The 25,146-nt window shown below is 43.4% G+C and overlaps 1 protein-coding gene across 7 annotated transcripts in view; it reads right to left on the bottom strand.

Annotated features, from left to right (window-relative positions):
* The window catches only part of Nav2 (neuron navigator 2), a 379,713-nt gene that overhangs the window by 112,431 nt on the left and 242,136 nt on the right, over positions 1-25,146 (bottom strand). For all 7 annotated transcript variants that reach the window (XM_058576946.1, XM_058576948.1, XM_058576945.1 and 4 more), the window contains one exon: positions 8,752-8,874. In XM_058576946.1, coding sequence (XP_058432929.1) covers positions 8,752-8,874 — 123 coding nt within the window. The remainder of the gene's footprint in view (positions 1-8,751; positions 8,875-25,146) is intronic.

Consider the following 25,146-nt stretch of genomic DNA (forward strand, 5'->3'; position numbering starts at 1 on the left):
CACTACAAGCAAACCTCCCTGCATTTTATTAGGATAGCAATAAGTTCCCAGCGTAGGCCCACAGTTAGCACTCGGAAAACGTCTCTTTAGCTCTTGGCACACAGGGTCACAATGTCTGACGAAAGTCTCTCTCGAGTGCAGGGACTCTGTCCTACTTATCTTTGGAGCCCAAAGGCCTGCTGCATGGGAGGCGCTCAGGAAATATTAAGCAATCATCAGCATTTTCAACAAGCTGTCACATATCAAAACATACTCCAAATACCTGGTTGACATACACCTGACCCACGGCACTGGATAAAATTCCTTAACAATTCAACTACCACATTCCTTACCCACCAGAAAGGCAATTATATCTGCTCACTCTGTCCCATCCAGAGGTGCTATTAGAGGCCATGGGGTCCGGGGGGTGGGGTGGGGTGGGCACTGTGCTTGACATCTGATAGGTATACAGTAAATATATGATTCATTGCCTGACATGGAGTTGATTGAAAAATAGGGCACGGATGGACATTAAGCTCAGGCTGTAATAAAACTGTGAAGTCACTGGTATAGTCAGCATGTTTTCTGTTCTCCTTGCAGACACATGGTAGAACTGCACATCCTTCTCCTTTGAATTTAAGTATATCCATGTGACTTTCTCTGGCCAATGACAAGTGAGTGGCTGTCCCGTGGTCATTCCTGTGCAGAAACTTTAAGAGACAGTGTGTGGTTCACTGTGCTCTCATAGTGATGGGGATGACCAGTGCTCTAAATGGAAATCCCTCTGGCATCCTGGGTCCCAGAGCCAGAATTGATATACAAGGCAGCCGCCCCGAACTGCCAGAGAGTCAGGGTGGGTTTTTGGAATGACTTGTTACACCTGCCCTATCCTAACTGATGCAAAGGCTTTCCCAGAAACCTAGATTAAAATACATGGAGTTATTTCCTGTTGTAGGACACATTTCTGCAGGGGCTTGGGGCCTATGTGGTGGGTTGCTGAGGGAATAAGCACAGAGAAACGTTCTCTGTTCTGGCTCCTCTGTTTGGCCTCTCATTCCGGCTTTCATATAGCTAGACATCTTTTCATCCACACTTTAAGTACAAATTACCTTTAAATAACTGTTGAAAACACACCATTTACAGAAAACGGACTTTGAAGTTGTGATTCTGCTTCCCACCTGGCTGTGCTGTCACATGTGGTGTGACAGAGCTGGGGATGAGGTTAGGAATGTGGGCAACATGGTGTGGGAGAGTCTCGCGGGCCTGCCACACTGCTCTGTTCTTTCTTTCTTTCCTGAGAACAGTGCGTGCACAAGGAATGAGACTCTGCAGGCTGTTCTGTCTCTTCTCTTCCTGACCCTCTGGAGAATTCCTTTGTGGTTTGAAGTGCAGATGGTTTGCTTCCTGTCAGCGCCACCCTCCATTCAGCCCAGGTGGCCCCTGCCCACGGATTCTACAAGAAGCAGCTCTCACTTAAAAGGAAGCCAGTAGTACCCGCAGGAAAGCGGCCCTTGGGAAAGCCCAATGCCGTAATTACTACCCTGTTACCATGGAAGTAGAGGTTTGCCTCTAAGCCGCCTTTTATGAGCTTTAAAATGAAAATGACTTTCCATCTCTCCTCCTTTGTTTCTCCTGTCCACAAACAGGAGAGGAAAGGGGAAGAGAGATGGAAAGGAAACAGAATAAACATCACGGTCCCATGAGAACAGGTAGAATCCTTGAATGCAGGACTGAGAAAATGCTCTTGGGCACTAACAGGTGTCACTGAGAGTAACAAGGCACTCAAAAGGAGAGGGCGAGGAAAATGAGAAGAGAATGGGAGTGAGAGAAAGAGGGAGAAGGAGTGATTTATCAAGATCAAGTGACTGACCCAAAGATAAAATAGTATGTTACAAATCTGAAAGGGAGGGTGGCTTGAAGGCTCATGTGGTCCATTTTCACTTGGGCTACTAGGGAGCTCAATGATGAACTACCCCTCAAAAATGCCACCATGTAGAACCTTATGGTTAGTGTGTACGTATTCTCTATTTCTTCCTTTTCTACACATTATATTCTAACTTACAGTTCCCCCTGGTCCTAATGCTATATTGCTTTAAATTACAACTGTTCTTTTATCATCTAGTTATTATAAACTATTACAGAAAGAAGAGAACTTAGTTATGAGTAATTAAATAAAGAAAAGCGAGTTGCAGAGAGGTAGAGCCCAGACTGCCCTGAGTGGCTCACAGGGAGAGTGAAGAGCTTTTCTCTTTGATGCTTTACAAACACTTTCTCTGGGAGACAGGTATGAATTCCATCCTTGTTTTAGAGACCAAAAAAAAAAAAAAAATCAAACCCCGGGAAGTTAAATGACTTGCATAAGAGAGAACTGGAACCAGGGTGTCCTTACAGAAAACCCCACATCTCTTCCTCCTTAGCTGCCTTTTGCAATATATCTGAGACCGTGTTACCAGTGCTATGCAGAAGACCTTGCTGTAATGATGGAAATGTGCTGTCTGTGCCATCCAGCTGGGTCAGCCACTAGCCAGCTGGGGCTTCTAAGCACTTTAAATGTGGCTAGTGGGACTAAGAAATTAAACTTTTACTTTGTTTATTTTCATTATCCCCCCTCTAGTATTGGGTGTGAACTACATTCCCACGCCTTCCCCCGGCCCTTTTCCTTTGGACACAGGGTCTCACTAAGTTGCTTAGGGTCTCATTAACTTTCTGAGATTGATCTCAAACTTGTGATACTCCTGCCTCAACCTCTGGAAAATGGGATTACAAGTGTGCACCAGCACACCCAGAAAATTTTTAAATTTTGAAACAGAGTCTCACTAAGTTCCCCAGGCTGGCCTGGAACTTGTGACCCTCTTGCATCAGCATCCTTCAGACCACTGTGCCTGATAAAGAAATTTTGGGATGACTGCAGAATCTTCACAGATTCTGGTGGCCCTGGATTTCCTAGGTCACTAAAGAGAAACATCAGCCCTTGTCTGGAATCTTGAAATTATGGACTCCTTCCCCCACTAACAACACGGCATTGCAATTGGTCAGAATTTGCAAACAGGAATCCCTACTTCAAACTTGCAAGGAGTGAGCTGGTCCAGACTTCTGTACAAAAGGACCTTTTCCTTGAGATCTGAGGTCACTGATGGAAAAGGGGTGAGAACAAACCCATCTGCAGTGTCCATGTGCAAAAAGTCTGGGATGGGGAGAGACGAGTCAGGAAATATTCCTTCTCTCTTAATGCAAATTGCTTTGCACTATCCCTCAAGGATTTTTTCAAGAGTTTTTAGTGACTACAGTCTCATTTAAAAAGATGGTGCTGAGATAAGGGTGGGAGTTACTTAAGGAATTAAAAAAATTCTCTACAAGGAGAGCTCCCTAAAGGAGGTTAGCTGGTAGAGCACCGGGTGGGGATTGGGGTGGAGGAGATGCTAACAGGCCTGGGTTTGCAGCCCAGCTTAGATCCTCATTAGTGTAACCTGGAGCAAGTTTACGCTCCACCGCTTCAAGTCTATAAAACTAGGATATGGGGATGTGGCTCAAGCGGTAGCGCGCTCGCCTGGCATGCGTGCGACCCGGGTTCGATCCTCAGCACCACATACAAACAATGATGTTGTGTCCACCGAGAACTAAAAAATAAAAAAAAAATAAAAAAAATATATATAAAACTAGGATAACACATCCTCTCAAAGGGTCAGGATAAATGACCTAATATTGGTAAGGTGATTGGCACAGTTCTTAGCAATCCATTAGGAAAAGCGCAACTATTACTGTTTTTACTAGTTTCTGATAAAGTTTTCAACTGATTTTTTTTTTTTATTGCTGTTGTAGCAAACTACTATAAACAGAGTGGCTAAAAACGCTACCTTACAAATCTATAACTTCATGTTTCTAGAGTCATGGTGTCAGCAGGCTCTGTTCATTTCTGGAGGTCCCAGGGGAGCATCTGCTCTCTGCCTTTCCCTCTTCCAGAGGCACCTGCATCCTATGGCAGTGGTCTTCCTCCTCATCTCCAAGGCTGGCAATGGCAGGTCACCTCCCTGCCACATGGCATTGCTCTAGCTTCCTCTTCTGTCTTCCTTTTGTACTTTCAAGCATCTTGTAACCACACGGAGCCCATTTGACCCAGAGCAATCTCTCTGTTAGTCAATAAGCAACCTTTCCTACCCCCTGCCGGGTAACAACCTATCCACAGGTTCTGGAGATTCAGAGACGTAGACATTTGGGGGTGATTATTATGCCCATCACAGGTTTGGAATTGAGGGCAAAGGAAGAATCTCTTCCCATTTTTGCTCCTCTTCTTCTATGGATCTCAGAAGGGACTATGCCTAAGAAATAACTGGCTTGGAGACCTGTCCCTCCATCCAGTGTCCCCACTACTTCTGCCTGCTAACTGGGGTCCTCTGGCCTCGATTAAACTCTTCCCTCTGGGTTGGCTGGAATCTGTGAATGCACAGTTTGGCATCAGCTGGACCACTTTGTTCCATACAAATTATAAAGGCAAGCAGTGCCTGGGCTCTTGGAGTTCTTGTGACACTCTGGGTGAGGAGAGAGGGCTCAGTTTGGCAGACTACTTGAATACCAAGTCACATAGTTACATCCTCATACTGTGGGACTCGCCCGAGAGTGGATCTCCCAATTCAAGCCGAAATTGGGACAGCTCTGAGCGCCAAGGCCCGGGCCCAAAGGTAGGCTGAGGAGACTACGGATCCGTAATGGCAAGAGCAATCTCAGTGCCTCAAATATTCATAATCAGAGGGTCAGGAAACACTTGAAATATGAAGGGGAAAATAATGCTGTCTCTTTTGCTCAGTTTCCTGGCACAATGTTGGAGGGCGATTTTCATTTTGTTACAGTCTCAGGACAACATTTCACCACAAACCTTTGATTTTGCGTTCAGAAGTTGTGAAGTAATATGGCTTTGGTATCCCAAATAATCAGTCATTGGAGTTAACATCAGTGTTCTGATAGCTTGGAAGAAGGTGACCAATGAATTCCAGTCCTCCTGATCTAAGGTACACATGGAGGGAGCCTGACTTATGCTCTCCTGGTGCTCCTGATGACATGTGTGTTACCTTGGGGTGCCACTCAGGAGGGGGATTTAAATGCTTTCACCCATCGCTCACTAATGCGCAGGTGGGTGAAGGCTGCCAAGCACAGTGATGCTCTGGAGGGACCAAGAAAGGGACACACAAGTGGAAACCTCCCTAGAGCTGAGCTTTCAGCTGTCAAAGCACCCCAACTCCTGGAGTTCCAGAGCTTCTGAGGGGACAGCAGGGTGTGTAGGAACTAGCGGAAGTTCAACCAACCATCCCGCTCTCCATTAACCCAGTCTCTCTACCCCGCTTGCCCCATTTCTTCTTCCTCTGAAAGTACCTTTCACTTGTCTGCTATCTGGGGCTTGTGACATGCAATAAGCCACCTTGATTCATCCCTTTTGATCCTCCCATCTCAGCCCACTGGCTCTAGTTGGCTGGAAGTAGCCACTGATCAATATCAGGAAAGAACTGGAGAGTGAGAGGAGATCAAGGGGAGAATTGGCACTCCAAGTTTACTATCTTAATTTATAATTTCTCAAAAGCCAGCTGGTGACATACAAGATACAAACTGACATGGTCTCTATCTTTTAGACTCCAAAGGTACACATTCTTATCAGTTGCTTTTAATAACCCTAAAGACACAGCAGCTACATTCTGTTGCAAATAGCTAAGGTCTTTCTGGGAGGTCATGGTCCTTTAAAGTCTTAGGGAATAGCTGCTGTCCTCCTGAGCCACTGCCGAGGTCAGCGGTCTTCTCATCCATAGGGTGATCTGCCTTTCTCATGCTCGTCTTCCCTTTGCTGAAATATGGTCAGGTCTAATCTGTCAGAACGTTTCCTATTTCCTTTAGAGAACACATGATGTGGCCTATTGCTTATGTGTAAATCCATAAAGACTGGAGTTCCTTTCTATATATAACCTCCTAGAGGTTAAAAAGGAAGAATTCTGGTCACTTGTCTAATTTAAATTGTTGGAGAACATATTTCCAATTATAGAACAGGGCAAGAACAGCATTACTAAGTTGGAAACATTTGCACAGTCACCATCTGTGATATTTTTCCTTGATATTTCATAGTGAGTTGTTGTCTCATGCCTACATTATTTTTTAATTTTTTTAACTTTTTTTTTTAAAGAGAGAGAGAGAGAGAGAGAGAGAGAGAGAATTTTAATATTTATTTTTTAGTTTTCGGCGGACACAACATCTTTGTTTGTATGTGGTGCTGAGGATCGAACCCAGCATCTCACACATGCTAGGCAAGTGCTCTACCACTTAGCTGCAATCCCAGTCCTGTACATTATTCTTACCTTAAGCAATATGTGTGAAATCATGGTTTGATGTGATAGTATTTAAAATATAAAAATTAAAATATAAATATTAGGAAAATTTCCCTATCTACCACCTAATATGATTTCCTGTATTACTGACATTAGCCTCCCCAACCTTGTGAAACACTTCTCTGGAATACAGACATAGAGATTTACATGGATAACTTTATATAGGCAAATCCACTACTATTTCAGCTTAGCCACAGATGAAGCATCACAATGGTCTGTTCACAGTAACTGGTGATTAAAAATTCAGCACATTCTAGAATAATATAAAATATCTCCCTTCCTGAAAGCCAGAAATTATATGATATAGTAAGAAATTTATAATCATTACTAAATCCTTTTTTCTTTGGTAGTACTGAGGATTGAACCCAGAAGTACTGTACCCTTGAAATAGTTCCCCAAATGTTGTAATTTGGGTAATACTATTCTTGTCCTGGTAAATGGAAATATGTTCTCTAAAAAGATATAGGCCTTTTTACTTTTTATTTTGAGACAGGGTCTCCCTAAGTTGCCTAGGCTGGCCTTGAATTTGTAATTCTCCTGCCTCAGCCTCCTGAGAAGCTGGGATTAAAGGTGTGTATCACCGCACTAAACTTAAGTCCTATTTTTTTTTTAAAGCCACTTGAGTTCTTTATTTAATATTTAACGGGTTATCCATTCAGTTTTGTGTGATCGCACCTCAGCATTCATCTGTGAAGGACTAGAATACACTGTTGTTGGTTTAATCATGCAGGCTAAACTAAAACAACATAACAAATGCTATCCATCTTTCCAACCCCACCCCCAATTCTCCATCATCAGAAGTAGAAAAAAGCTTGGCTGTGATCCATAATAATTCCATTAACCCTGCAATGAAGCATTAAATTAAACTGCCGAACCCACATTCTTCTCTTGCTACAAGGGGAAACGTACCTTGTAAGGCCTGCAGTTGTGCTAATAGATTTACTAACAAACTACATGATCACAGGAGAACACAAATAAGTGAAATAATTTGGCAAGTTGTGAACTCTCCAGTGGGGGTGCTGCAGCACCTGATGTGTTCGCCTCACCCCGCCCCCGATAATATTTAATAGAAAGATTTTAGTTACAGAGAGTTTAAGAAACAAAAGGAGCAATTTTCAAATGGTTCACGTTTCTCCCAAATTTTCCAACCAATACTTTTTTATTAATTACAGGGGGTGAAAAAAAAAGCTGACTTGAGCCAGAAATCTGGTGGAGAGCTTCTGTTATTCCTGATATAAATATAAATGAGCACCCTGGATACTGGGGGATTCTATGGAGGACATTTCAATTCAGTGGTAGAGAGTGGGCCGAAGCCCAAGTTCCTGACCACTAATCCAGGGCTCTCTGCCCTAGCCCAAGCTTTCTGGCCTTCCCCTAGAGAATGTGAAGATTCCTCTGCAGCAAATTCCATTTCTGGGCGTGATTTTAGTGTCTGTCTCTTTAGTGTATTACCCTGTTTCTCGGAAGCCAGAGGATCACAGGAGTCACCCAGCTCTATGTCAAAAGCAAGTCCTTCTAGGAGAGTGGCTGGGACTTGTCTTGTGCTACTTTCTGGATTTCTGACACTTGAGGGTGAACACCTAAAAGCGCAGTCATTTCAAAAAATTCCTATCTAAATTCCATGTTACATTTCATCAACCCAGAAGCAGAAAGAGGTCAAGTATGCCAGAAAATACTTCAACAGTCAGATCACTAAACAGTATTTGAAATCTGTACTGAGATCCAGAAATACAGGACACTGGAGCTGGAAGGGATCTTGGAAATCATACACTTCAACACCTTCCCTTAACAGGCTGCTCAAGGTCGTAGAATCAGTTTGTGTCAGAGTAAGGAGGAGAACCCTGGAGACCACAGTCATCCTCTTTCTCTACTTAGTGTGGTCTGAAGCTCCCCATCCCCGACAGTGGTGCCATGAAGCCTGACAGACCCCTATAAAGCCAACTACTGAGTTCAGCAGTTTAATGTGTATACCCACATTCTTAAGCCTCACCTCCTACTACCAAGCAACCGAGACATGATAAAGCCTGATTGGCCGAGGCCAAGCTTCCCTTCTGCACATGGACCTGCTGTTTATTGCAAGGTGCAATACCTAGAAAGCGCACTAGTGAGAGAGGAAGTGAGGCAGGTCCCCTAGGGCCAGCTGAACTGACACGGATGCTGTAGCAACAGACCAAACAACAACAAATCTACCCACACCTGAATTCCCTGTGCTCTCCCTGACAGAAGCACCACCCTACAAAGAAGCCAGGCTCAAGAACTCAGCAGGCCTTTTCCACCTGCTGTACTGGTTCCTTTCTTCTCTTCCAGTCGAAGGGGCCCCAATCCACTCTCCCAACATCATGACCCTCATTTCTCAGGCCACTTTGGAGTCCCCTCTGCATCTGGCCAACCCCAAGCAGGGCGAGCTTACCTGTCAGCATCTCCAAGGCCCAGGGAGGTATTTCGTTGCAGGGTCTCACGCACCACAGCCATCCCATCAGGGAGCCGGTTCAGGCGACGGGTGTAGAGGCCAAGTCCACCATCGGTCATATACCTTTTGAAAGGAGAAGAGGATGATACATGTGTATGGTCAAAAGCATTCGCACTGACTTGTTATTCATATCCAGAAGCCCTGCGTGGCTAAGCCCTGCGTGCTCCAATGGGGGAAGAACTAAGGATTCCCTGAGGCTCTGTCACCAATCATAGCCCAAGGATAACTCAGCTACAGATTCAACCCAGAGGATCACCAGCTTGCTAGAGGAAAAAAAAAATACTCAGCTTAATTAACCCAAACTCACAGGAATCTATGAAGCAGAAGGGAACTAGTGAATAAAATTAACTGTCAGATGTATCCATGACATACTTTTTAATGTCAGCAATTACACAAGCAGGTGTTTTACCTAAGCAATGTAAATGGAACTGACAAGTCATTAGCAAATTGTATGCAGAACTGTTCCAGAGCAGTGCAGTGGGGAAAGCAGGCAGGAAAGAAAGGGGATTGCGGGGCTAGCAGAGCCCCCTTTATCATTATGGGCAAGTCACTTCTCTAGATCTTGGGAATATCATAGCTTGTTACATGTGGGAATCTTACAAGGAGTGTGTGAGGATAACTGAGGTAAGGAATACAAAGTGCTCTGCAATCTGTATAAATCCCTATAACTGGCAGGCATTACTATGGTTGTCATGGTCTTTGATACTGATATCTTAAGGGTTGTCACAAAACTATGTGAATAACTCTCGTGCCAATTTGCCAGATCTCTTGGTGATGCTCCAAATCTGTCTTCTGATGAAATCAGTGTTGTCGGGAAAGGAGGACCCCTGGAACTTTCTGAATAGATAGCTGACTGTCGACCAACCGGACGACTCCCTGAGAGCATAGCCACTGGATCAGGTCCAAAGCAGCTGTACCTCATATCTACCTGGCTCCTCCCCAGAGGCTCCAAAAGGAGATTGGTTATGTTAGAACAGAACAGAAGGCAAAGCAAAATTTGGGTAGAGCCAGAAACCAAATTCAGATCCCTATCGCTGCATAGCCCCATTGGATCACCTTGTAAGATCCCTGAAAACACAACCATACTATAGTTCAAGTTCAATAACATGTAGCAAAAGCCCCCCCGAGTCATTATTTCTTGACACAGAATCAAATGAACTAAATTATACAGGTTTTCCTGCCTTTGGCATTTCAGCTTAGCTTATATGGGGTAGGTCCTAAGGGTTCCTGATCCCTGAATATCTCTCACTTCTGACTGGGGACCCTCTTGGGATATGTTCTTGGAAGAACAGAACTGTGAGACGCTGTGGAGAACTAGCTACGCCAAGTGAGGGGCAGAGGAGAACGCCTTCCCTGGAGTAGCTGCTGTGATGAGCAGCTCCTAGTACTGGCCTAAGGAACTTCCATCAGGGCTGCTTCCCAGAGATCATCTCCAAATTGGGCAACCTGATGGCCTCTCTTCCTTCCTTAAGGACATTAGCAATCAGATGATGCAACACCAGCATGATGAAAACTACGAGTCAATCAACAAAGTGTCTGTGGTTGTGTGGACAAAACAACAGAATACAGTGAGTTTTTCACTCAACTATATCAACTTAAAAAGATAAAAGCTCTCTGCATATACTAAAAATGACTGTTTTGCACATTTAAAAGTGATGAATTTTTATAAGGGAGACCAGTAGGACAAAGAAAGGAATCAGGGAGAGAGGGTGGAGAAGGATGGGGGAGGTACTGGGGAGTAAAATTTAAAATTTATCAAATTGTGCTTTTTTTCTTTTCTTTTTCTTTCTTCTTCTTTTTTTTTTTTTTTGGTACCACGGATTAAACCCAGGGGAGCTTAATCACTGAACCACGTTCTCAGCCATTTTTATTTTTTATTTTAAGACAGGGTCTTCCTAAGTTGCTTAGGACCTTGCTAAATTGCTGAGACTGGCTTTGAACTTGCCATCCTCCTGCCTCAGCATCCTGAGCTGCTGGGATTACAGGTGTATGCCACCAATGCCCAGCAAAATTATGCTTCTATGTGTAAAGAAATACTCCAAATAAAACCTAGCATATTGAATAATTAATAAGCACTAATAAAGATTTTTTTAAAGTGGTTAATTTTATGGTATATAAATTATATCTCAATAAAGGCAAAAATGACTAAAATTACAGTAGTTAAATCATAACTTGTATAATTGCTTTTTTCATTTTTAAAATTTTAATTGGTTATATATGACAGCAGAATATATTATAATTCATAGTGCACATACAGAGCACAATTTTTCATATCTCTGGTTGTACACAAAGTAGAGTCACACCATTCGTGTCTTCATACATGTACTTAGGGTAATGATGTCCATTTCATTCCACTGTCTTTCCTACCCCCACGCCCCCTCCCTTCCCCTCCCTCCTCTTTCCCCCTTTGCCCTATCTAAAGTTCATCTAATCTTCCCATGCATAATTGCTTTTTAATGTTTCTCTCACAAGGGACAGTAAGCTCCCTGAAGGCAGGAATTATTCTTTTTTGTTCAAATCTATATCCTGTATGTCTCACTCATTCTAAGTACTTACTAAATCTCATTTTTGTTGAACAAATGAATGAAGCATGAAGACACAGCCACAGGTCAGAATCTAGCTAAAACTTTCTGCAAGAACACTGATTTCAGGTTCTTCCTCCTTTTAAATGTTAGTAAACTTGACATCTAAAACATGGCAAGGCAAATGAAACCTTTTATCTGCCACTATATCCCCATCCCTCCATCTATCCAGCTGTCTGTCTATGCATCCAACTTTACAACAGATGTAGTGACTAGTGACTCAGTGCACAGCCGTGGGCTACATGCATCCACCCCATAACCAGCAATAAGGAGATAAAAAACACCTACCCTCAAATGCAGTAACTTGACAAGGGCTGCACTTTTTATATTAAATATCCTTTCAAGGAGAATACAGTGGAAGTTCTTCAAAATGCCATCTTGTGTACCATTAAATGAGGCAGTTTAAAAAATACACACACACACACACACATACATATAAAAATTTTTTTAGTTGTCAATGGACTTTTATTTTATATTTATTTATATGCAGTGCTGATAATCGAACCCAGTACCTCACACATGCTAGGCAAGCACTTTACCATTGTGCTATAACCCCATCCCTAAATGAGATAGTTTAATTTTGATTTTAGCAAAGACTGCCCAACCAGCTACATAAACAAAAAGTTTTCGACTGGGGAGATCTTGTCAAAGGACAACTGAACTAATTTTAGCATTCAGTTCCCTGCTGGATTTTTATTGCTGGTGAAACAACACATACGGTTGGGAAATTAAATGCACCTGGGCATGGACTCAGGGCCCACACAAGCATCCTCCTGGTTTGTTGCTAAGGCCGGAGAGAAGAGTCTGGTAAGCATCACAGAGATGAAAGATCAACACATGCTGCAGCCTCCCACCCAGTAATACTCAGGTACAATGTGGTTTTGCCGGAAAATGACGACCTGCGAGGGTGAGAGGGCCCCAGAGAGATGCGACTGAATGCTGCTGGGAACTGACTTTTTCTGATAGAGGAGAGGGTAAGGGCAAGGATAAAGCAGGATCCTCTGCCTTCTCAAACATGCACCAAGAACAAAAGCCACAGAGATGAATCCAACTAATCTGGCAACAATTCTATTTCATTCACCATGGGCACCTGGGAGTGAGGCAGATGGGTGAGGAAATGGGGAATTGACCTCTTCACCCAGTTGTTTATAATAATTTATTCAATCATATTTTTAAGATACTAGTCTTCAAAATGAGTTCTTTTGTATGTCCCTAGGAGGGAGCACAGTACCGGAGATGGAGTTGTCCTTAGAATCTACCTCGCTTCCAAGAATCCAATTTAAAATATTTGTTTCTATAAAGGAAACGGAGAGGGAAGGATAAGATTACATAAAGAACCAATCAAATTCAAATTAATAAGTGAGTGAAAGGAAGCCTAGTAAAGTAGAGGAAGGAGAAAGAGATATGGGAGGGAAAAGAGGGGATTATTTCATGCATGTATGAGTTTGTCGGGATGAATCCAACTATGGATAACCATAGAGCGCCAATAAAAAAATAAATAAAATATTTCTAAATTAGCAACCACCAATTACAATAGTTGGGTTTACAAAAAACTTCATATATGCTTTTAAATGACTCATCTAGTCTTGGTGAAAAATGCATGTTTTTGTTGGACCTAAATTTGTATTGGAATTGGCTACTGAAAACATTATAACAGACCGCCTGGACAAAGTTAATCCCTTAACAAAGCATAATTTGCAGATGAAGCAGTTATGGCTGTGTTCATCTGAAACACTGGGCACAGCCCAGAGGTGTCAAAGAGGCTTGTGTCCCAGAAGGATCAGGAAGACAGGGAGCAATGGTTTCACCCATCTCTAAGAGCTTACCAGGACACTCATACTGGGTGGACATGATATGACTTGCCTGAGGTCACAAGCAAAGGAACCAGTGGATCCTGGACTGAATCCCAGAGCACCAGTGTCACACCTCCTCCTCCTTGGGGAAATAAATAATTAGTTCTAGAGTCTAATGAGGAGATGGTAACATCTAAAGTTTGTTGATGGGGTTCCTGCTTAAGCTGACAAGCTACTGAACAATTTCTGTGTTATCCTCCTGAGTTCTGCAGTGATGGGTGGTGGGGGCTCTTTGCTTCCATCTTCCAAAGCTCCCCAGAGTCTGGATGGAGAGAGCAGGATACTTGACTTTGCTAAAGGGACAAAGTATCTGAGAATTTTTCCTGCATTTCTAGGCCACCCCTGGGTGGTCCATAAGCATCAGAGTTAGGGACATGACACACTCTTGGTAGAGCTAGGGTTCAAATATGTCCTCTGCCTCTTGCTAGTTGAGGGACACGGTACATATCATGGCTAATGAGAACTAACCACACTGGATACTTACTGGGTACTGTGCTAAGTACTTCACATAACTTATGGCATTTAATCTTCAAAAGAATCTGATCAAGTGTATTAATCTCCATTGTCCAGATAATGAAAATAAAGCTGTGGCCAAGATCACAGCACAGGAAGGTGGATTCAAATCCCAACTTGGTCACACTGTGGTGTAATCTGGGCTTCAGTTTCCTCATCTGTAAACTGTGAGACTACAGATTCATCCATAGGGTTATGATGAGTTACATGCATGTATACATAGCCTGGGGCCTGGCACATGGGGGACTATTTCATAATTATTACCTGCTGTTTCCATCATCCGCTGTAAGTGCCTATATCACACCACAGTGATGAACCATCCCCTTTCTAATGCCAAGATACTATCAGTCTCTGTGCTGGGGAGTGGTTATGAAAGACTGAGTTTCTGCCCTGCTGACACTCAAAATCTACTAGGGACTAAGATAACTCTGCTACCACATGCAGAGTGGCGTAACAGATGAATGTATGACAGGCTCTGAGGAGCATGAAGGATGTCACAGAGGAGTGCTATGAAAGGTGGTACTGAACGTGGCAGGGGAGTTTGCCCATCAAAGGAGGAGCCATCTGGGCTCATGGATAACAAGTGCAAAAGCAGGGAGAAATGGAAGAGGTGGGTGTGTTAAGGAAGGGTGAATAGGGTGCTGTTGCTGGAACATTGGAAACAAAGAGGAGACCTGGGCTGCATGGGGCCTGGGGCCTGGCCATGAAGAGCTTGGATGTCCGGCCGGTTGAGGCTGAAACCTGTAAGTCAGAGGCACTCAGCAGAGATGTGATAGGCTCTGGCTTCTATTTCAAGGAGAACACTGACCTGTCCTATCCCTGTCTCTTTATACTCCATTTTTAGTGAACATCTTCTCGCCGATATTTCCTTCTACAGATTTTTCAGAGCATACGGCTTCTAAATTCTGGGTCATCCCAGACCTTTGAGAAGTGACTGGACTTGTAGGGTAGACCTCACCAAGACTCTATAGAGACCTGCGAAGGCCACTTGCTGATGACAGGAACTTTCTTGATAAAACCTTGCTACAAAAAAGTTCTGGAATCTAAGGGGGCCTGTTAGAACAAGTACACCAGATTTTGAGTCTAGGTTTCAGTAAATCAATCTCTTCCCCTTTTTTAAATGTAATGATGCAACAATGTGGAACCAAGTGAAACAGGCTGTGCGAGTCACCTCTAGAGGGAGGGAAAGGGGTTTCTCATTTCCAAAGTTCACAGTTCAACACAGCCTAAGTAAGGCAACCTGTCACTAATCTCAAAAGAAATCACCTGTCAAGAACTGGGGGAGGTGAGAAGGGACAGGAAGGGAAAGAAATGTGTACCAACTTGTTCTAGTCAAGTGCCTTTCCAATAGAGCATGACATTTAAAAAAACAAGACAAAACAAAAAAAAAATACAACTCTCTACACAAATACAAAGAGAAAAATCTAATCAATCTAGGTGTTTGCTTTTCTTCAAAGGCATGTTAGGCTGTCTATGTTCTTTGTACACACTTCTGGTTTAAATGTGAACATAGTAAAGGAAAATGGATCAAAACCATTGTGTGTATGTAATATTACTTGCCAATATCAACATAAATACATGAACACATACATCAACACATACTTTGTTGCACTGGTAGGAAAAAAAAAAAAAGAGATGTGGACTGATAAAAAGCCCCGGCTGCTGCACTATGTCACCAGTGTCCAAATCCCCAAGCAGGATAAGCTCTCACGGTGCCCCTCTGCTTGGTTACAACACGGCATGACATTTATTCTCTGAGTTTATTAGGATGTAAATTGAGTTGCTGCACAAACCTGTAAAAGGATCCTTTTAGTTCAGGGGCTCTTAGAAGTCAAATGAATAAACTTCACTCTGGGTCATAGAAGGATAAACCAAGGAGCTAGTCTAGCAAAGCTGCATAAATCCCTTTGAAGAATGCTGACCTTTACCAAAGAAAAGCAGCTGCTACGTTTGACTTAAGGGAGGAAGAGAAAGCATCTGAAATGCAAAAATATGATTGGGAAAAATGGGTCCAATTTTCCACTGATAATTATAATACTGCCTTGCGAAAATTTAGACGAATACTTAAAATTTTGCTTTGGAAGCCACTTTGTTCTCAAAGAGTGTTTAGGCACGGATGCTGAGGCAAATGTGGCATATTTCATTTAACAAACCTTCTTATTCCACATGACAAGTACAGAGACATATCACAGTGATGCTAATATTCTACTCAGCATATTCTTGGTATGTTTTAAAATTAAATAAAGGTGAGTCCCATTTGAAGGACATGGTGTTGCTCTTTCTTGATTATGGGTCACCCCAAACTGATACAAAAATGACAAATTAAAAAAATAACAGCAGTCTCTGGAGAAAGTCCAAGGTCAAAGTATCTTTCTCATTTGATCCCTTGGTGGTGATGGGACTGAAACTCTAAAGGCTCCAGACTGAACAACACCACAGTCAAGACACACATAGTAGGGGTGGGGGAGAACACTTATTTTTCAGAAAGGAAGGAAGGAAGGAAGGGAGGGAGGGAGGGAAGGAGAGAGGAGAAAGAGAAGGAGGGAGGGAGGGAAGAAACAAAGAAAGACTCATCTTTTATTTCTGTGCCTTAGCGGCCAATTCTTCCAGCACCAGCTCATACTTCCTTGGCGCTCAGGCCTTTTGGGAAGCCCTTCCAACAACCACTGGGGCACAGGCAGAGGGGAGTGTGGGCTGGACCGCCCTGTCACCATTTCCTACCTTTTGGCACCTAGGACTCCTGGCTCTTCGGGATGTGACCAAGCTTCTATCACTTTGCTTGTTTTAGGAGCAAGGTTCAATTTATGTCTCTAGCCACACCTTCCCATGTTTCTTTTGCTCAGTGCCGGAGCAGTCTCTTGTGGCCATACTATGTGCTGCCTTGTCTTGAATCACAGGATATGAGGAAGGCAAGCAGAGGTTACAGCTGGTCAGTTTCTTCAATGGCCACGAGTGCCCATCAGAAATGGTTACAGCTCAAGCAGCACCACCTTTTCCTGCATTTCACTTCAATCTCGTTGAGTCCTGGCTATAAAGAGAGCCAGATAGGCTGGGAAAGCCCTGCTCAACTCTCTGGTGCAAGGCTGTAGGCGACTCTGACTTGTCCTAGTGAGCAGAGCGTGCCTCCCCAGGGTGCACTCCAACAGACGTAGCTAAGCTAATCAGACAAGGGCTCAGCTCCAGTGGGCCATCAGCAGGGCATGGGGACAAAGGCAGCAGAGGGAAAGGGCAGGCCTGAGGTCAGGAGGAGTCAGAAGGTCCCAGGGGCCCCCCCCTAAGGAGGCCTCACTCTAGGAAACAAGTCAGAATTTAGTCACTTCTATTCCCTAAATCTAGGAGCTGGAGAGAAGCTTGGGAGAGAACAGAAGGCACACCAAGAAGGTCTGCAACAAAACTAGCATGGGCCTCAGCCTCTACTTGGTACTCAAAGGATGGGCCATGAATGCCTTCGGCATCACCTGGCAGCTTTTTAGAAATGGCATAACCCAGATTTTCTGAATCAGACTCTGTACCTCAACAAGTTTCCCAGGCAATGCAGATGCATGTTGAACAACAAGAAGCACTGGGCTTGGGCAGCGGTCTCTGTGGGGATTGTTCATGGCAGTGAAAATGCAAGTGTTTCTATTCATTTCTTATTATGGTCTTTTTGAGTCTCATGTTTTAGAGTAGATGCAATATTTCAATGACGAGGCACATATGTATTTTTAAAACAAATACAACCAAAAGGAAGACAGATGGTCCTAATTTTTTTTCTGAAGTTATGGACACTATGAAAAACAAGTGGAAGCTAAAGTCCCCAGAATATTTATGTGGGGACATTGCATGCTGTTTGAGTCAGCTCTAGGTTCCAAGTTAGCAATGCCTCTACCCAAGCAGGGCCAATGTGAACCTGGCTGAGTGAGTTCCTTCAACATATTCTTCGACTGAGAGAGACTTTTGTTTTGTTTGCTATAAATGGATTCAGTAGTTATACATGGCCTTGCTATAGTTCACATGTCACCCTGAATTTTAGCACACAGTCTCCATTTCATCACTGCATGGGTCTTGCTCTCACCTAACTCCCAGAAAAGGAGTGATGGATCAAGTGGGAATTTTTCTGCAGAGTGGTAAAACATGCTACCAAGAATGATACACTTCTGCATAATGCCATGGTGGCGCACGTCTGTAATTCCAGAGACTCAGGAGGCTGAGGCAGGAGGATCATGAGTTCAAAGCCAGCCTCAGCAACTTAGCAAGGCCTAAGCAACTTAGTGAGACCCTGTCTCTAAAAAAAAAAAAAAAAGGCGGGGGGTGGGGGGCATGGCTCAGTGTTTAAGTGGCCCTAGGTTTAATCCCTAGTACCAAAAAAAAAAAAAAAAAGAAAGAAAGAAAAGAAAAAGAAAAAAAGCCATTTGACTTTCTGTAAGTCTCACAAAATTCCAACTAACACTAATTTCCAGAGCATTTAAGCTAAGCTTACCTAAATGCCATAAGAATTTTAATTTTAAAAAAGCCATAATTGTGCTAATAACATACATACTTAAACACACAGAGAGCCAAAGATGATAACAATAGCATACTTCTCACCCTGTTTAAATAAATAGACACATGTAAAATGTAAAACTTTCATTATAGTCCATGACTATGCTTGTTTAAAATGGGAGTACCTGGGTGCCCTTCTGAATAAATGCTGCATGCGTTGGAAATTGGACAGTCCCGTGTCTGGAATTTAGTCTTGCCTGAATTCTCTTTATTGTGGTTCAACTGTCAGTGTGGGATTGCAGCAAATATTTCTAGCACAAGAAGGAAGCTTTTTGTCCACCCTGTGAAAGATGAAACACATCCTAACACACAGGAGACAGCTCTCTAGACAAAGCCCCTTTAAGCTCTTTCTTGGCATGAAATAGACGGTGAAAGGAGACGGACTGATATCCAGGAAGTCTCAAACCTCAGAAAACACCTGACTCATCTGGGGGAATGGAGAAAAATACATACTCTCAGGCCCTGGCTTCACAGAGGCAGGATGTCTTTAGTGGGGTTCAAACCCTGAAATTTTTGAAAATATAGACTTTAGGTTGAGAGCATTTTTAAGAAAAACTATACAGAAAGTACAGAGTTCCCTTATTTTTTCCCTTCCAACTTCTGAACTACTTTAACATTTTGCATTAGGGTGGCATATTGTTTTTTTTTTTTTTGGTTTTGTTTCGTTTTGACCAGGGATTGAATCCAGGGGCACTCAATCACTGAGCCTCATCCCCAGCCCTTTTTAAAATATTTTATTTAGAGACAGTGCCTCGCTAACTTGCTGAGGCTGAGGCTGGCTTTGAACCCCTGATCCTCCTGCCTCTCATCCTCCCAAGCAGCTGGGATTACAGGAATGTGCCACTGCACCGGGCTACATCGTTACATCTGATGAACCAATATTGCTAATTATTAACTAAAGTCCACCACTGACACCAGGTTTCACTCTACATTATACAGTTCTATGGGTTTTGATAAATACTTAATGTCATGTATTCACCAGGATAGTATCATAGAGTGTAACACTAACACCCTAAAAAAAAAAAAAAAAAAACCACCCTGTGCTCTATCTCTTCATCTCCCACACTGCCTTCATTTTAAATAAATATGTGAGTAATTCTCTTTGTCAGATGAAACTGTCAGAAACACTGCCTTAAATCTGGAAAACAGCTAGATGGGCACCAGCTTCCTTAACGATTAGCTGCCTCAATGTGACTACAGCAACATGATAATTTAAATGTCAAATCCTTACAGTAACTAGTCTTGGCCTCTTCTTGGTGTTAAGGGGACAAGGTCCACATTAACAGTACCTAGGTTAAAGCTGATCACTGATGTCCCCTCCATCTGAGATCAGGGCTTGCTGACAAAGAGTTGGTAGAACTCTTAAGTTTCTTCCAAAATATCAGTGCACTCATGGTCTGGATGTAAGGAACTACTGGCCTCAAAGAAGTCCACCTGGAAATCCAGGTGGCTAGCCCGGGCAGGAGGGGGCAGCGTTTGGCAAGCTGAATTCACAGCACTATGGATACCACATGGGTGGCTCATCACAATCAGATGTCCCTATCTTGGAAAAGCCTCCTACATTGTCAAAAGAGTCCTTCCTCCCAAGCACTTCCACAACATGGACACATGCTTGCCAACTCTCTGTAGGCTGCTATACCTTATCAATCCTGGGGTCACAGAGAGGGGCTCCCCAAGCCCCAAACTGCTCTGTGTCATAGGTTCACTTTTTCCATTAAGTCAGCAGAATTTCTGTTGGTTTTGAAGACTGTGCAGATGACTAGAGCGCTGGGGTGGGAGTCACACATCCAGTGTCTCTTTATGGTTTCACATCAACAGCCCCAAGTAATAATCACAGTCTCTACCAAACCCAGGAGGAACCAGCTGGCATTTGGTTTAGGTCATGCAAGCTTCACCTTGTTGGGCTGGGGATGTGGCTCAAGTGGTAGCGCGCTCGCCTGGCATGCGTGCGACCCAGGTTCGATCCTCAGCACCACATACAAACAAAGATGTTATGTCCGCCAAAAACTAAAAAATAAAATATTAAAATTCTCTCTCTCTCTCCCTCTCTCTCTCCCCCCCCCCAAAAAAGTTTACCTTGTCTAATCTACATTGCAGCTGAAAGAAATGCCAAAGTACACTGAGAAAGGATGAAGTAGGAAGGTGCCTAACTTGTCACTGGGAGATGGTCCCTTCTGCAAAACCAAGGCACAAAGCAGGCATTGGGATCATCACCCAAACTCAGCGTCTGAGGGACAGAGAGCTGCAGGAAGGGCTGTACTAGAGCCACCCACAGGCCTTTCCCTTAGAGGTGGCCTGAATTTGAGGTGGAAGCAAACAGGTAGGTGTTTGCATAGGGTTCAGCAAGGGCCAAAGCAGGGAGTGGGACCAGAAAAGGATTCTTAGAGGAAAGAATCATCAAGTGGCATCCTGAAAGTGTTTGCCAGGTAGCCTTGGGCTGGGGTAAGGAAGGCAGTTCACACAGGCATGCAACTACAAACACAGAGGATCTAAAATGTAAAAGGAATTCAGGGTGTGGTTTCAGACGCTTTCTCCCAGGTAACATGTTCATCAAGGTAATGATGATTATCCTAGAATTCAGTCTAAATGATTCAAGCCAAGTGCAGTGGTGCACACCTGTAATCCTAGTGGCTCGGGAGGCTAAGTCAGGAAGATCCCAGGTTCAAAGCTAGCCTCAGCAATAGCACTAAGCAACTCAGTGAGACCCTGTCTTTAAATAAAATACAAAATAGGGCTGGGGATGTGGCTCAGTGATCAACTGTCCCTGAGTTCAATCCCCAGTATTCCCTTCCCCACAAAAAATGGGATTCAATAAATATACCCCCAATAGAAACAGATGCATAGAACTCTGGCCTTCAAGGGTAGAGGATGAATCCAAAATTAAGTGACTTTGGGATACTCAAATTCTCCACTGCTAGATCCAGCAAGAACAGAAGATAGCTGGGTACAGTTGTGCATGCCTGTAATCCCAGCAACTAGGGAGGCTGAGGCAGTAGGATCCCAAGTTCAAGGCCAGCCTCAGCAATTTAGCAAGGCCCTAAGCAACTTAGTGAGACCCTGTCTCAAAATAAAATATAAAAAGGGTTGGGGGTATAGCTCAGTGGCAAAGTGCCCCTGGGTTCAAACCCTAGTACCGAACAAACAAATAAACAAACAAACCCCTCTCCCTCAAACCCAAAGACACAACAGCTGACCACACAGGATGCCTGAGCCTATTCACTTCTGCACATGTCTCTGTGCACAGGGTCACCTTAGAAACAGTACCCAGGCAGCCACCAACACTGTTGGTTCTCTGTGGGAGCAGGCTGACCTCTGGCGGTCTAAAAGCCATACTCAATGTTAAACATTTATCATTTTAAACAAACAAATAAAAAGGACCAATTTCTTAATGATATGTTCTATAAGTAAAGTTTGACAACACTGTTGCTGATGTGGACTTACTAATGATATTGGGATTCTAAAAAGCCACACCTATTCTCACCCTTCCACTCTGTACCTCTTGCCCTCAAATCAGACTGTAATATTTGTTCAAAAGGGGGCCTGAACTTAAAAAGTAAGTTTGTAAAACACTGAGCTAAAACACCTGAAAATTGAGAAGTTCATATTTTTAACTAAGTAAAATTCTAAATCTCTCTGGGTATGGTGGCACGGCACGTGCTTGTAATTCCAGTGATTCAGGAGGCTAAGGTAGGAGGATCACAAATTCAAGGCCAACTTCAGCAACTTAGGAAGACTTTGTCTCAAAATAAAACTTAAAATGGGCTGGGGGTGTAGCTCAGTGGTAAAGTACCCCTGGGTTCATTCCAAAAACTGAAAAAAAAATAATAGTAAGATTCTAGACCTCCACACTGATGATCCCCAAATGTGTTATATGTCCATGAAAGTGGCTTGTGATATATTCATGTAGGAAACAAGACTTTGGCTGAGGTGTTACAGATGGGCCCATCCATACCCTGGGCCAGGACGGGCACATCTCACAGCTGTAAAAAGACTTTTGAAGTACCCAAAGATGAATCCCAAGCCTTCCTCCCCTTACCTACTGTACCCTTACCACCCCAACCTCCAAGAAAAATGCTGCACCACCTAATCCTGGAAAGAGCCCATGGTGGGAATTCTTAAAATCTTAAAAAAAAAAAAAAATCAAAGTCTTAGAGTGAAAAGTCATCTTATGTAAACCAAGAACCAGAGGAAAAGAGAAAATGTCAATCAGCAAGTGATATCCAGTGATCTCTCAGGGTGAGCCATAGAAAGTTACTCTTTTCCACCCAGGCTGGTAAATTATGCTTTACTCAAAACAATGCCCAGGGGTCTTGCCATGGTACAAGCTCAAAGTACAGGTGATATGTTCTCATGTCTGAAACACCTGTGTTGATCTTCTCCTGAGCATGAGACGTTCCCACTCCAAGGTGCTCTACTTTATCTTTTATATTGACATCAAAACAGGAGGTCTTCTAAGATCAGCTCCCCTGCCTCCCATGTAAGACACCAGACAGAGAAGGTGACACCTCTAGAAGCTCACTTTAATGCTCACTTTAAATGCAGCATTCAGCAAAATACCCATGGAAGACAGTCTCATGGAACTACAGAATATGAGACGTGAAAGGAATTTCAAAGATTTCTTAGTCTGATGATTTTTCAAATGCAGAGGGAGACGGAGAGAATTTAAGTGATTTGCTCAAAGAAATACAACTAGAAAGCAGTTATTGATGTGTTCTTATTTTAACACATTTGTATGTTTAGTCAATCCCTATAAGTCCCCTTTTCTGTCTTTTATGATGCAGTTGAAGCCTAGCTCCAACACTTTACATTTTCTGTGAGGGTCTGCTTGTCTACCTTTATTCTCCAGCCTCTCACTCAATAAAGGTTGGATGACAATGATCATAACAATGTTAGGACCAATATCTTTGCTTTGATATTCCTAGTACCTAGAACAGTGCCTGGAACTCTTAAGGTAGGTATCCAGTAAGTGTTTATTGGTAGATGGAATGAAAGAATAAATAACAATCAACAATTGAATCACTTCCATGAACATTGTATGTGTTAAGCATTTGGGAAATACAAAAAGAAATGAGTACATGCCTATAATTCCAGTGGCTTGGGACACTGAGGCAAGAGGCTCATGAGTTCAAAGCCAACCTCAGCAATTTAGTGAGGCCCTAAGCAACTTAGTGAGACTCTGTCTTCAAAAACAAACAAACAAACAAACAAAAAACAGACTGGGGATGATTTGCCTTAGTGATTAAGCACTCCCCCCATCCCCGGGTTCAATTCCTGGTACCAAAAAAAAAAAAAGAAATGAGATATGGCCTTGCATCTGCTTTAGAGATAACTCAAATACTATAAATAGCAATACCTAAAGGGTGCAAGACTTCCAGGAAAACGGGGGCCTTCCAGGCAATGGATAATGACAGAGTAGGCTTGGAGGTAGCATTCAAGGCCCCATTCAAGGGACAGTATGGTATGAGTAGAGTCCCTTATACTGGGAATAACGTTAGTGCCAAGCTCTGTGGCATCCCAAATCAGAGCTGAAGGTATTTTCACTGCCCTGTGGCTAAATGCCCCTTTGCCCATGATTTTAAAAAACAGAATAAAAAGTAAAACCAGCCTAGTGGGGAGCTAGGTTAGAAAGGCTAAAAACCGTGTTTCTTCCTTAACATCTGAATATCTGAGGGCCAGGATGGGGCTACAGGAGTGTTTGCAGGAGCGGCAGGTACAGCGCAAGTGTGTTGGTGAGCTCGGCTCTCTAGGGGTAACATGGGCCTGAGACACTCGGAAGTCACGTGACCCAAGAGCCAGGCAAACCAGCCAGCCTATGGACACAGAGGAGTCAACGGTGACCTGAAGTAGGAAGGGCAGGGGTGCCCAGCAGCAGCTGCAGCACTCTGAGGGGAAGGGTGGGCTGAGAGGCAGCCAGGACACAGGCCAGTGACCTCCAGAGGAAGAAGTAAGCTGAAGCTGGTTGCCTAAGGGACACTCAAATTACCTTCCATCAATGCAGCAGGAGCAGTAGTCATAACAGCTGTCTGGTGCAGCACAGACAAAAGAATGGGGTCCCTGATTTTTTTCTCACCCTTCAACTTGTTCAAATGCTTCCACTTTGACAAGAATGGTAGATAAGCTGAAGTCATGATTCAAATGTGGCTGGGGGCAAAGCTGAATTCCACAGACTCCACAAAGTTGACAGTATGTTCAATATTTTAACAGTTGTACACTTTAAAAACCCATCACTTTTCTTACATGAATAATAGGTAGTGACATCTCCAGTAATGTCTCGGCGGGTGTGTAGACAATAGGTGTACAGAGGCTGTCCCCAGCCACAGTCCACTCTGCTTACAAAACTCTAAACCCCCCGATCAGAACCTGGGCAGGAAGCAGGAGTCTGTGAATTCTGTGTTTATTAGCACGGGGAATGGGTTAGGTCATTTTCAGAAGAAACAACTTTGGTGTCCCTGCTACTACCCCCATCTGGTATGACCTGTGGACACCTGGCTTTCCAATGGGATTCCTTTCTCTTGAATGCAACGTCTAGTTCTGTGCCCCCCCCCACCCCCCGAAATTGAGCCATAGGGATTCCTCTGGGAACCGGGACATTCTGAATCTGACAGCTGACAGGCCTTTGATAGAGCATCTCTCTGTTCTCACCACATCAGGAATCCCTCTAGAGTCTCTGAATACATTTTTTTTCCAGAACCTACTTGAATACACCCAGGAGCAGGGAGTAATGAGGCTCATGTCTTTGCAACACAGTTGGACAGGTCTAATTTTCAGCACTTTTTTTCCTGATGTCAATTAATAGTCACCTTAGTGTTTAGGCAATGAAAAACTGAAGTGTCCATTCCAGACATGGTTCCAGTTTGGTTCTTAGG

The sequence above is a fragment of the Marmota monax genome, unplaced genomic scaffold (genome assembly GCF_021218885.2).
Source record: "Marmota monax isolate L192 unplaced genomic scaffold, Marmota_monax_Labrador192_F-V1.1 WCK01_AAM20220418_F8-fsc00061, whole genome shotgun sequence".
Lineage (NCBI taxonomy): Eukaryota > Metazoa > Chordata > Mammalia > Rodentia > Sciuridae > Marmota > Marmota monax.